This window comes from Centrocercus urophasianus, unplaced genomic scaffold, assembly GCF_019232065.1.
Source record: "Centrocercus urophasianus isolate 14NV4802_14NV808 unplaced genomic scaffold, USGS_Curo_1.0 seq_28, whole genome shotgun sequence".
NCBI classification, from domain to species: Eukaryota; Metazoa; Chordata; class Aves; order Galliformes; family Phasianidae; genus Centrocercus; species Centrocercus urophasianus.
In genome coordinates, this window is record NW_024884844.1 from 3,620,052 (window position 1) to 3,632,877 (window position 12,826).

General features: G+C 45.8%; 1 protein-coding gene across 2 annotated transcripts in view; it reads left to right on the plus strand.

Moving 5' to 3' along the window:
* GLI2 (GLI family zinc finger 2) overlaps window positions 1-12,826 on the plus strand; it is a 175,282-nt gene that overhangs the window by 134,332 nt on the left and 28,124 nt on the right. For both annotated transcript variants that reach the window (XM_042827228.1, XM_042827229.1), the window contains exons 4-5: window positions 5,193-5,395; window positions 7,016-7,207. In XM_042827228.1, coding sequence (XP_042683162.1) covers window positions 5,193-5,395; window positions 7,016-7,207 — 395 coding nt within the window. The remainder of the gene's footprint in view (window positions 1-5,192; window positions 5,396-7,015; window positions 7,208-12,826) is intronic.

Consider the following 12,826-nt stretch of genomic DNA (forward strand, 5'->3'; position numbering starts at 1 on the left):
AAAAAAAAAAAAAAAAAAAAAAAAAAAAAAAAAAAAAAACACATTTTTCTTACTTGGAACCAATATATAAAACTGACCTCATGGTATAGAAGTTGCATAAAGTCCTGAATGCATTTTTCTAAGGAATGGAGAAAAATTTACTAAGAAACTGTACCCATCATAGTTTACTATGCTGTTTCCATGATGTGGCTGGAAAACAGAATGATCAACCAATTGGAGGCCCATTCTTGTTCCCCCAGCCAGAGCCAGTGGCAGAGTTTCCTTCAACTTCAGTGGTACAAGATTAGACTTCAAGGCATGATTTTTAAAGGCGTTTAGACAGCTACCACTGCCAATGGATGTGCAGTGGGATTTTTCATAATGCCTAAATAAATTCTTCTAAAAGCAGGGCCCTAACCACAAATCCATAAATAAGGGTTTTTTATATTCAAAGATTTTTTTCTGTGTGAAGACCCACAGCAGCTACCACAGTTATCTGATCTAACATCTGTGACACCAACCATAGAACTCCTTCCCCTTTCATTTCTACACTGGGATAAATTACTCTTTCCTAGCATTAAAACTCTAAACCTCCAAACAGTTAGAACGCATCTTTTAGAAAAACATCTAGTTTTGCCATAAAGCGTTGCAGTAGTGCTGCATTTACCACTTCCCTTCATAAACTGTTCTAATGAGAATTTGCCCTCACTGTTTAAATATCTTTTTTTTTTTTTTTTTTTAAATTATTTTTCTAGTTTTCAATGCCTCAAAGCTATATTTGAGGGGAAAGAAGAAAATGGGAACTGCCCAAAGCATGTCCCTTACATTTCTGCAGAGAAGCTGTAAAAATTTTTATCCAGCTTCACAGCGAGAGCATTAGTTGCTGAATTGGTAAAGGTAACCTCGATTTTCTGTAATACCCATTTTTCAGAGTATAAAGAAATAATGTATTAATCTCATTTTAAAGCTGAGAAAATACAGGAAAAATAGAGAAACATCCCAGCAGGGGAGGGCTGGGAGTTAGTGGTGATTTGTCTTGGGTCTCCTTCTTCCCAGTGGGCCATGAAGCTGGCGTCTTCAGACCTCCAGCTCCATCACAGAGCATTGGGTTGCTTTATTGGACTGCTAGAACTTTGTTGTGGTGCTGAGAGAGCTGGGAAGCAGGGAAGATTCTCTTTCACATCATTGTCAGGCTCTCAGGCAGGCATATAAGGTCAGGACAACTTCCTCCTGGCACACCACGATCTGCGCATCCTTTGCTTTCCAAGTGGAAAAAAATGGGAGGGGGGCAATCTTTGTGAATGATGAAATACCACATGAATTATATCATTGTGGCCCACGTTTGACCTCTGAAAGGTACCTTGTTTTGAGGGTTTCATCCTGAGGGTACCGCTCAAGTCATGACCTTTTGCCCTTCCTGCTGTAACGGACCTTAAATCAGAAATAAACAGAGGTAAAGTCAAGGGGCTAGCAAGGGCTGTTTAGACTGAACCATTTAACTGGGGCACTGTAGGTTTCCTACTGTGCAAAACAGTGGCATCCCATACATAGAATGTCTGCCATGAGCATGGTCCCTTTTTGGGTTTCCCTATGGTTCTTCTACATCTCCCGTGGACCTGGAGAGGTGTTCTGGATACTAACGGCTTGTGAAAATGAGGCCAGGATGTTTGATTTATCCTAAGGAACAAAACCAAGGATTTTTATGCAGAGTTTGGATGTGATCATTGGTTTTAAAAGCATTTTTCTTTTTTCCTTTCTCATAGCAAACCTCTACCAGGCAGTGTTACCCCCACAAGAGCAGTTCTGTTCCTAGCTTCCATTCCTGGGTAGCCACTATGCAGTTTTTTTATTGCACACCAAAACAATTGCCTATGACCGTCCATATTCCATTAAGCATATGGAAAATTATTCAGCCCTTTGTTTTCTGCTGAATGAATACATTTGGCACGTAAACATTAATTTAGACTAGTCATGGGAAGTCAGTGTTGGTTAACTGTCCCCATTTTTCTGGGTTTTATTTAAATGATGGAGGTTATTTCAGAAATGTGCAACTTCTTCATTGCTGGGTGTCCTTTATGGAGGCTTCAGACCCACAGTGAGATGGTTCAAGGTTTGGGGATGGCTGGTACGTGGCAAGTAAATAGTGCAAAGTTGTGTGCTCTCTGGGGAGTGTCACCCATTGCCCTGGCAAAGCTCTGTAAAGCGTTACGCATAGCACACTTCCAACAGCATTACCCTGCAGCCCTTAGACGGGGTCATTTAATATCTCCCCAATATCAGTGTGAGCAGGGAAGGGAGATCCTCTTCTGGTGGATGGAGAAATTAATCAGGGCTTGTGCACTTCATCAGAGATACAATTTTCTGTGTGAGTCCTGAGCACTGATTATCAAACGTGGGCATCTTGCTGTGGGGGAAACAGGTCCCCGGCTCCCATTAAATGTAATGGCATTTGGACACATGATTCCCTTAGCCTGTTTGAAAACCAGAATCCCAGTTAAGAAATCCGTTGGAAGAGTGGTAATGGGATGGCATGATCTCGGACTGGGAGTTGGACAAGAAATAATGCCAGAGAGACAACCAGAAAGAGAGGAAAAGACAAATCCTTAAGGAATTAGGTGCAGAGGAGCTATGGTTCTGGCCTATTCCTGTAGGACACTACTAGAAGACACGCTGTTTTGGGATATGCTCTGGTGAAATTGTACGTGTATCGCAGCAAGACGTGATCACTGCCTGATCTCATTCAGAGCCAGGCCTGAATGAGAGTGTGATTATCCTGACACACAGGTGGGGAGATGTGGCAAGCAGAAGCTTTACGCAGAGCCGTCAGGAGGAACTTGCTCTCCAACCTGGTCTGTATATGCAGGGCCAGCCTCCTATTGAAATACAGCCCGGGTCTCCAGCTGCATGTGTTTTGGGTGAATTCTTGATCTGTTTCCCGGTGTTACCTTTTTGGCCAGGGTGGAGTTTTCCTGTTCTGAGGGACTTCAGAGTTTCTGCCCAATTTAGCACAGAGAAAATGAACAGCAAACCCTTCATATTGTTATATACATTTTAGATGTGGGCCTCACAGTTTGATCCACAGAGGCTCGAAAGGCTCGTAAACCTGGTAATACATAGTTCCAAGCCTGCATCAAAGAAGTTCACAGCCCTTTTGGGAGAAGCTGTGAGTACTGATGAAAGAGGGAACTTATTGTATATGTAAGAAAACTTCTTTCATGGCTTATGTATTAAGGCAGCCTCTGTGGCCCAGGGAAGATTGGGGCTGCTTTTAATTTACATCCCCCCTCACTTATATTAAGACTTCGTCAGAATAAAAATTAGTCAGATGTTTTCTTAATGACATCATTTTTTTTTTTAATCCTGTTTCATTTTTTCCAGATGAGGCAGTGGAGATTATTAGAAACGAATTGAAACTAAATCTGGAACAGAGACTTTGATTCACTTCTCCCTCCTCCCCGGTAGAAATAAATTGGTCGGCTCTGTGCTCGGCCGACGTTATTAGCGACCTTGGCAGAAAGCAGCCCACAGGCTGCAGCCAGGCTCCCCTGACGTCATGGTGAGAGGTGCTGAGCAAAAGCTCACCTCGGCACTTTCAGAGGCCGGCGTCAGTCGCCCTGTAAATTGGGTAACAAAATGCTGTAACAGCGCAGGTGGGGAAGTTATGAGATCTGAAATAGCAATGCCATCATAAATTTGTCTTCTGGTGCTGTGAAAGAAACCAGGCTGGATCCCACTGGGGATCCAACTACCTGAAAGGAGGTTGTAGCGAGGTGGAGGTCAGCCTCTTTTCTCAGGTAACACAGATAGGACAAGAGTAATGGCCTTAAGTTGAGTCAGGGGACGTTCAGGTTAAATATTAGGAAAAATTTATTCCTTGAAAGAGTGGTGAGGTATCGGCACAGGCTGCCCAGGGTGGTGGAGGAGTCACCGTCCCTAAAGCTGTATAAAGAACTGTGGAGATGTGGCACTGGGTGATGTGGTCTGGAGCAGTCACAGATATGGGTTGATGGTTGGACTGGGTCATATTATTGGTCTTTCCAGCCTTAAAGATTCTATGGTTATATTATTCCTCTGGTGGAACCCAGGTCTTGGTGTGAGGAACGCTCAAGTTGGCTGCGCATCACTGCAAGACCATTACTGAGCTTTGCTTCACTGCCTTCTATTTCACACCAGTAACCCACGGTGTGTAGTGCTATAGAAGAGTACTTTGAGCTATAAATATTTTAAAAGACATTTAATTTACTACACATCAGCAGAAAGTGTTCAAAAAGCCACAAGGTTTACTAATTTATCAGAAAGACAGAGAAACGCACAGAAGATCAAACAAAGACAAACATGCTCGTAAACTACTGAATAGGTCTGCAAAGCTCATATTACATTTCTGTGTGGTTTTGTTGATATGCAAGCATTATAAATAAATTACAGTGCACCTGAGCTGTTGATAAGGAGGGTGGGACCTGAGGTGCAGGTGGTGTACCTGAACTTCTCAGTCCCCAGCACCAGCCCCGTGTCTGAGCAGCTCCACTCCCAGCAGCCTGCTAGTACAGCAAAGTCTAACGCAAAGCAGAATTAGCTCTTTCTTTTAGCCTGCCTGTTTCAGTGCCTAGATCAAATTCTCCATTTCTCAGGTCAAGATATTTTTCTCCTCTCCTTGCACCCTCTGTGGTTTGTGTAAGAGATGGAGGATGTGGCAGGGAGATATCTGTGTGCTTTCTATACCATCCTTGCCCACCCTGTGAAAACCACTCAAGTGCCAAAAACATGCCTCTGACTTTTTGTTACCTGCTGACTCCCCAGTGTTTACTGACTGCTTTCTCAGGTAACACTTCGCCTGGGGAAGACCTGCAGCATTTAGCAGTGGTGGCCCCCAGAAGGCATGCATTAAAACCTCTCCTGAACTTTTGCCCTCTGAACTGTAAGGCTGACCTGTCAACGAGGTTTGTGCAAGCCCTGATTGACGCGAGTGGGAGGACTATGTGCCCAGAGCTGCCATTCATGTGGCCAAGCAGCAGGCTGGAGGCCTTGGAAGTCCCTGCATCCTCATTCTCCCCACACAGGTGCTGGGTTGGCTCCATGCACACAGGACTGCTGTAGCCTCAGACAGCCCCAGCCCCACAAGGCACACCATACAATGTTTAACTCCCTCCTCAACCTCCTTCCTCGTGAGTCCAACCAGACACCCATAGGTGATTGCGTCTTTGTTTCCTCCCCAGGCCTCCTCCCCTGAGCGGCAGCCCCGTCATCTCCGACATCTCCCTCATCCGTCTGTCTCCTCACCCTGCTGGGCCAGGCGAATCACCCTTCAGCCCACCGCACCCCTACGTGACGCCCCACATGGAGCACTACCTCCGCTCTGTCCACGGCAGCCCAACGCTCTCCGTCATCTCTGCTGCCAGAGGGCTCAGCCCTGCTGATGGTAAGAGACCTACCCCACCACATCCTGCCCGTCCCACCGTGACCGGGGTGCTCACATCGTGCTGTTTGTACTGCTGCGATTTTGTAGCTCACCAGCACTGATGTGCAGCTCAGAGATTTACAGCTGTGAAGGCTCCACAGCTGCTCTCTGAAGTGGGAAAGCTATCTCCTTTTCTTCTACATTTTTTTTTTCTCTTCCTCTACTTTAACTACACATTTGTTTTGCATCATTGCGCTGAGAAAGCAGAGCGTGAGAATAGCTATTACCACTGGATCATATTATAAATATTTTGTTTAAAGTATGTTCCTTTCTGCAGAGCTCTTTGCTCTCCTATGAGCTGCCTCACTCTACCAGGAACCTTGCTCCTCTCCAACAGAGTCACAATTACCTAGGTGCTGTGTGGGATATCTCCCCTTGGCTTCATCTCCTGGGATGTTCAGAGCTCCAGGGCAGAGGAGAGGGCTATGCTTTTTTCCTTGCTCCTGAGCTGCTTTGCTGAAGCTCTCAGAAGAAGGCGAGGGTGTATGGAGATAGTGGTACCCACTCACTTTAGACAGAGCACACCACAGCCAGTGTGGATACCAGGTTTCCTGTGTCTGGGACCAGGGGACAAGAATGGCCAAGGGAAAGGGGAAAACACGAAGCTTTTGTGGGACAGTTCCAGGACCCCTTTTAAGAGATTTGCTTTTTAAGGACTGAGATAGGTCTTCAAAAAACCTAGCATCCATTAGCTGCTGAGCCACCACGGGGACAAACAAGGCACACCAGAGTGCAGCAAGGTCCTGCTTTACTGTCTGAAACTAGTAAGCCATTTTCTGTGGGTAAAAAACATTGCTACAGTAATGGGGAGATAGATGAGAAGCCTTCCTCCCTCTCCCAAAATGAGGTCATGATGTAGGGTGCTTCCTCTCCATGGCCTCACTATGATGAGTGCCTGAGTTCCTTGCTGCACGGAGCTGTGAGTGCGTGTGCTCTGCACCATCCTCCCCCATCAAAGCTGGTTTTGTTATTTGCTATGAAAAAGAGGCATTGTGTTTTGGGTTCCTTTTCTTTTCCATTTTTATTTTTTTAAGGCTGCAGTAAATAAGTTAATGGGGCAAGCGGGTGGGAAGGCAGGTTTGAAAAATTACAGCTGGAAGAAAGTGAGCGTAATTGGCTTTGGCAGCCAAAATGGTTTTATGCTGCCAAACACTAAACCTAGCTCTATGCATTAGACCTTGGCTTTAATTTCCTCATACCGCTATCGGGAACTGGGTTGCATTTGTCTTTCCTCCCTAATAAGCAGGGATGTGGATGCTGACAGGGTTACTGCTGCCGACAGCCAGGCCCTCTCCCCCCTTCCCGGGGCGACGGCTGCGTCCGAATGGGAGGATTATTAAAAGGGGGAACGAGAGATTGTTTATAAATTTGCGGAAATAGAGGAATGCAGAGGCCCCAGCTTAGTTTCTTTCGTCCACAAAAAACACGCCCAAGCACACGTCACAACCACGCTGAGCGGGGCTGTGCAGCAAGGGCTGGTGGGGGTGCGGGGGGAATGCGGCCGCCCACCTCGGCGCCGAGGTCTAACGTCCTCTGGGAACCTTCTCTCCATGTTCTCCTCTTCACTCTCGGCTTCGGCAGTGGCTCATGAGCATTTGAAGGAGCGAGGCCTCTTCGGGCTGCCCCCACCGCCACCAGGAGCCAACCCAACCGACTACTACCACCAAATGACACTGATGGCTGGCCACCCCAACCCCTATGGGGACATCCTGATGCAGAGCGGCGGAGCAGCCAGCACGGCCCACCTCCATGAGTACCTCAGCCCTGTTGATGGTGAGTAGCAAACCATGCCACAGGAATCTGGGGCGTTCAGGTGGGACTGTCCTCCAGGTGGAGGTTGCTGGATGAGATTACCCTACCCTGCTGAAACCCATAGGCGTTACACTGGTTGTTGGCTTGAAACATTATCTTTTTCCATACATCTGTATATAAAATATACCTAATTTAAAACAGATATGCTGCAGTGCTTTTGGAAGGGCTGCTGCACAGGCAGGAGGTAGCTGATGCAGCAGAAGGGCAATGTTGTCTTCCCACTGCCTTGGCCATGGGTAACCACTGTGTGCCCCAGGCTGTGCTCCAGCTCCCACTTCCTATCCCACCGTTTGTTCTGGCCGGTGTCTGGGCCATGGACTGGTGATGTCCCCTTATTGCCATGTTCAGCACAACCTCCTCTGAGTTTGGGCCTGCCGGGGTGGCTGTAAAATAAACCGCCCAAGGAGAAAAACTATGTTAACAGGGAGCCACGGTGGGGAGGATTGTGTTCGTATTTCGTGGGAGAAAAAAATTGCTGGAATGCTGTATTTATACTACTATAAGTCATTAGAAACCCAGAAAGTTCTGGCTTATTGCTAAATGAAGAAGTAAAATGATGTTATGGACGGCAGTGCTGAGTCACCCCCAGCCTGGCCGCTGCCCTGACATGATGGGTAATGTTTATGTGGAAGACTGTCTGAAGGCTTTTTTCATCTGAGATTTTTAGAGCTGCTAGAAATTTCTTTCCCTTTATGCTATGTCTTGTAAGAACTGGGATTGCACAGATATGGAGATTGGGGATTACTTCTGCTGCAGGAAAGAGAAGGCTCAGCTTTCAGCTACCAGCTTCTGTCTGCTGGGCTGCCTTTGGATTTGCCTGTGGACCATTATAATTTTTGGAGTGGAGTTCTGCATCATTTCATTACCGCTTCAAAGTTTCTGTTGTTGAGCTTTTAAGATGAAAGACCGTGGTCTTGCTGCTTCGTAAAGTGACTGGTTTAGAATGATAAAAGCTGCTCTTGGCTATTAAGTGATAGCGACTTTATGGATATTTCTAACTGAAAAAATCCAGTTTCTCGTCTGCAGCTGCTGCCAAAGTTTTACCTGAATAGTCCTTTTCTGTTCCTAGACTGATAGGGAAATCGTGTCCTGGGTTGAATGGGAGAGCACGTGCTCCTTGATGCCATCCTGCTTCTAACGCCCAAAATATGTTCAGAGTTTCTCTTCCATGAAGCAGCTTGTCAGTAAAGCTGCTCGCTGTCTTCCATCTGAGGGGTTAATCTCTGTGGTTATAGCAGATGGGTGCAAATCGTCTCTGCCAAGTTCTCTTTGGGCCTTTGAACAAGACTCCTTCCTCCTTGCCTCCTTATTAGTCCATCTCTGACCAGCAGTGCCTCGCTGAAGTACCAGATAAACAGCCAGTAAGAGAAGCAAACACAATTGTTTTCATGCTAGCGCAGGCTCAGTACATCAAAATGCCCATCCTCTGAGTTTGCTGAAAATCCATCTTTATCCGAAGTCATCTGAGCTGCTCCTCTGAGCAGAAGACTCCCTTCCTGGCTTCTGAAAATGGCTGTAGAGTAAATCACATAGCAGAGGTCTTGATTTCATGCAGCCATGCTCAGAACCATGACTCTTCAGAAAGCCAGAGCTTGCCAGGCATTATTTTGATCTCTCAGTAAAGCTTTGTTAATCAGTTACTGGTAAGGTTTTTCTGAACCTTCAAGTGCTCTGAACAAGATTAAATCTTTCATACATCATAAGGATGCAACATGAGATATAGGAAGGCTACTTTTTAAGAATGTGAGTAGGAGCAGCAACCCAGTACCACATTCTACACATTCAGCTTCACCCATCAGCCAGAGAGACTCCTGCTTTGGTTTATTGTCCCTCACTGCCCCTATGCGTGGTGCTGTTGCAGGTACTGGAATCACCTGTGGCCCATTGAGGCATATAAAAGCATGTTGGAAGTCAGAGGAACTTAAAATCATAAAGTCATTAAGGTTGGAAAAGACCTCTAAGATCATCTGCATCCTGACACATCAGGGTGCCTTACATGGGTTGGCATTTTGTTGGTGGGCTTAATGTGTTATCCCCAGTGAACTGTTCTGTCTAATGATGGAGGCTCAGTGCCAGCATGAAGAGAGAATTGTGCACTACTAAGGGAGTTAAATGAATTGCTATGAAGTTCTGTCCGAAGAGCTGGAATATCCCTCTCTGTTTAGAAAGCTATTTCAAAAATTCAAATCAGTAGGAACTAAAAAAAATAGTTGAACAGATAATTTAATAAGGCATCCTCTTATGGTGTTTTTCTGAGATGAGAATATGGGTAGCATGCATAAAACCCCAGTGAGTCACTGTCTTGCAGCATCTTTCATTGAGAGATCTCTTTTCTTCTCAGAGTCCTAGAATGTAAGAACTTTACAATAATTATTTTGCTAGTTGCTGAAATGCAGGTAGTTCCTGGTGAACCTCATGCAGCACATCTGTGACAACTCTGGCACCTGGAACAGCAAAAGAGCAGATAAGTGTATTTTAATTAATAATTAAAAGAAAAGGCCTGTTCATTGTTACATCACCTCCAGACATCTATAGTATGTGGAAATCTGCGATAGTGAGCATGATCCTTTTACATACCTGAGCCCTTCATATTACTCTTATCACACTTCTTGGAAAATCTCTCTTCTCACACCTGATGATGTTTTCACTGCATCAGGTGTGCAAAAAGATCAGAAAAGTAATTGGGCATCAGTGTCAGCTGCAGCCTGTTGCAACTGACCAACTGTCTGTTGACATGGACTGAGCAAGGATGCCCCAGAGTTGCATCTCTTACCAGGTCTTTACTGTGCCACTGCATCAGTAGTTGAAGCACTAAAGTAAACCAAATCTAAGTGTTATTCACCAGGCTGCTTCAGTTGCATTCTGTCCGTCCAAGCAGGGACTCTAAGTCCAAGAGCAGAGCTTGAATCCAGTCTTAAATCAAGTTGTCCAAAAGCCTGTATTTTCAAATCAAATGTTAACTCCCCTCCAGTGTCACAGCATTCCTGGTGGGACACTTTTGAAACTAACTGTCAGCATCTGCTCACCAGAGCAGATCTTTTTTCTAAACATGGGTGCGATGAGGTGGATTATTCCAGGTAATGGGGTGGAGAAGGCACCCCTGGGGCAGGAAAGTCTGAATGGAGAGCTCTCATTGTTACCTGCAATGTAACAATGCAGGTTCATCATCCTGAAGGAAATGCCATTTCCTCTGGCCTGACTTGATGCTTGTGCTCTTATAGCTCTGTACATCAGAAGATCTGTAAATATTGTACAAAGCAAAGCTGTTTCACCATTGGAAACCCTGCAGAGAAAGGAGACAAGGTGATCAGTAAGCAATGCACTAGTTGCTCCAGGAACAAGATCTAGGTCTTTGGAGTAAGGATTCTCATGGCCAGAGAGAGAAAAAGAGTTTATCTTTAAAGCTATCGCTTCTGTTAGTTACAGTGTTGGAAGCTTGTTTGAGTTGTCCTTACTGATTATGGGAATGGTAAAAAAGTGTCCTGAATCCACCTTATGTCCAGATGGCACTGTACAGCCAGTCATTCAAGTCACAGGAGCTGCACAGGCATCTCTGTGCAACCTAGCAAGCTGTAATGGCATTTCATCCCTTTTTGAAGGCGGGGATGGACTCCTGCTCTGATTCTTGCTGGCTAGTGCATGGCAGTCACAAATGTCTTGACTTGATAAAATCAGTTTAATTGGGAAAAGGCTTTGTTGAGCACAGGACTGGCAGCTGGAACAGTCACCTGGGATGTGGGCAGACATTTGAGCAGGACTTCATTCCCCCAAGTCAAACAGTGATTCAGCCTCCACTGTCTTTCCGTCAGTCACTGTTGTTGAAACCTTTCTACTACAAGCAAATGATTTAATAGTCATCAGGGTAAGGAGCTGGGCTGGCAGTGTAACCAGGCAGTCACTGGCAGGCTCTCACAGTTAGCAGTGTGAGAGGTAGGTTCAGGACTCCCCTCTAACAGATTCACACAATGTGACTGCTCGATTCGGAGGTTTGGAGACTCACAGTGACCTGGGAAAAGTGCCTTGTGTGGGCTGAAGGCCCAGCACACGGGATGTGCAGGCTGAGCCTTCTGCATCACAGATGCCATCCCAACCCAGCCAGTTGCTGACTACTCGGGCAGACGGCCCGCCCTGCGGTTGCTTCCTTAACCACTCTGAGAGATCTTTTTTTGTTGTTTTCTTTGTCCCGGCACAGAATGGAAACTTGCTGAAGTCTCAGAAAAGGTTCATAGAATGTGAAACGGTTTCCCACCCAGTTCTAGCCAGCAATCCTGTTTTCCTCCCTAGAAAAATATGTGCAGAAGAGAGAAAAAGTCCCAGAGCATCCCATAAGCACTCTGTCTGGAGTTCTGCTGCACTCTGGTTTCTAAAGAATTCAATTTACATATGCAAGTTGGGTCGTCTAAACAGTTACCTTGTGGACTGGGAGTAGAAGAATGCAGCCTTGTCTTTCAGCGAGGATTTGAGGGAAGCATTAGTATTCCTTGAACTGTGAAGCTGATCAGGCCCTGGGGAGGGCAGAAAGGAGGGTCCCAGGACAGCATCTGGTGCCAGAACAAATGTCCAGCATCTGCTGCAGTCTGAGTGAGACGTGTGCTGCTGCTGCCCAAGGGGAGAGGGGAATAAGGAACTGGCTGTGCACGGAGCTTTAGTCGCTTCTTGCTGCTGCCTGTTGATGAAAGGACCATCCGTGGATTTACTCTCATGATGGGAGGAGAGGGTATTTCTGAGTTCTTTGGGCTAGGTGCAGGGAAGCGGTGGCCAAGGTTTTAGCAAGGAATTGGTGAGTATTTGCAGCCCATGTGCTTTGTGGGCTCAGTCACTTGGAAGGAAATTTCCTCAGTGTCCTTCTCTGATCAAGACCACGTGCTGCTGTAGTGTCCTTTGGATGGCCCACAGCCATGGTGAATGTTTCCACCACAGGCTGCCCCTTATGTGAAATGTGAGGTGTGCCCTATGGCTTGTCACTGGCCCCCTGTGGATAAATCAGAATTTGGGAAGAAAATCAGTTTCTGACTAATTTGTGGATGTGATAATTCACAGACATAGTACCAAGTGTGGGCTGTGGCCCATAACTTCTTTCTGAGCCTTGGTGAAAAAAATTGGCATTCAGGGGAAAGCGACTAAAGGTTAAAAGGTCTCTGAGATAGAGAGGCACAGAGAAGTTTGTTTTAAAAGTAGAAATTCAGGCAGATTAATGAACTTTTACATCATTCCTTATTTTTGTTTCAACTTCTGAAACAAAGCTTCTGAACAAACCTTCTTTCAGAACAACAGCAGCCAAATTCATATTTATGTTTGTTTGCTTCGAGAGTAGGGAAGGGTACTCTGACTACCCTGGTGCTTAACACTCCGAGGCACTCTGTCCCCATCTCTCTGTCTGAAAAATGGATCCCTCTTCATCTCCTTCTCAGGGCATTCATTGCTGGAAAAGTTTTGTGCAGTTTTTCCTTTGAAACATTACTGGGTCTCATGCAATACAAGATTTTGCTCATGTATTCAAGTGACTGTCAGTCAGCTCACTCTGAGCACTTTGTCTATGTGTGCAGCTCCCCTAACATTTGTCTTTGTTGCTGCCTGTTT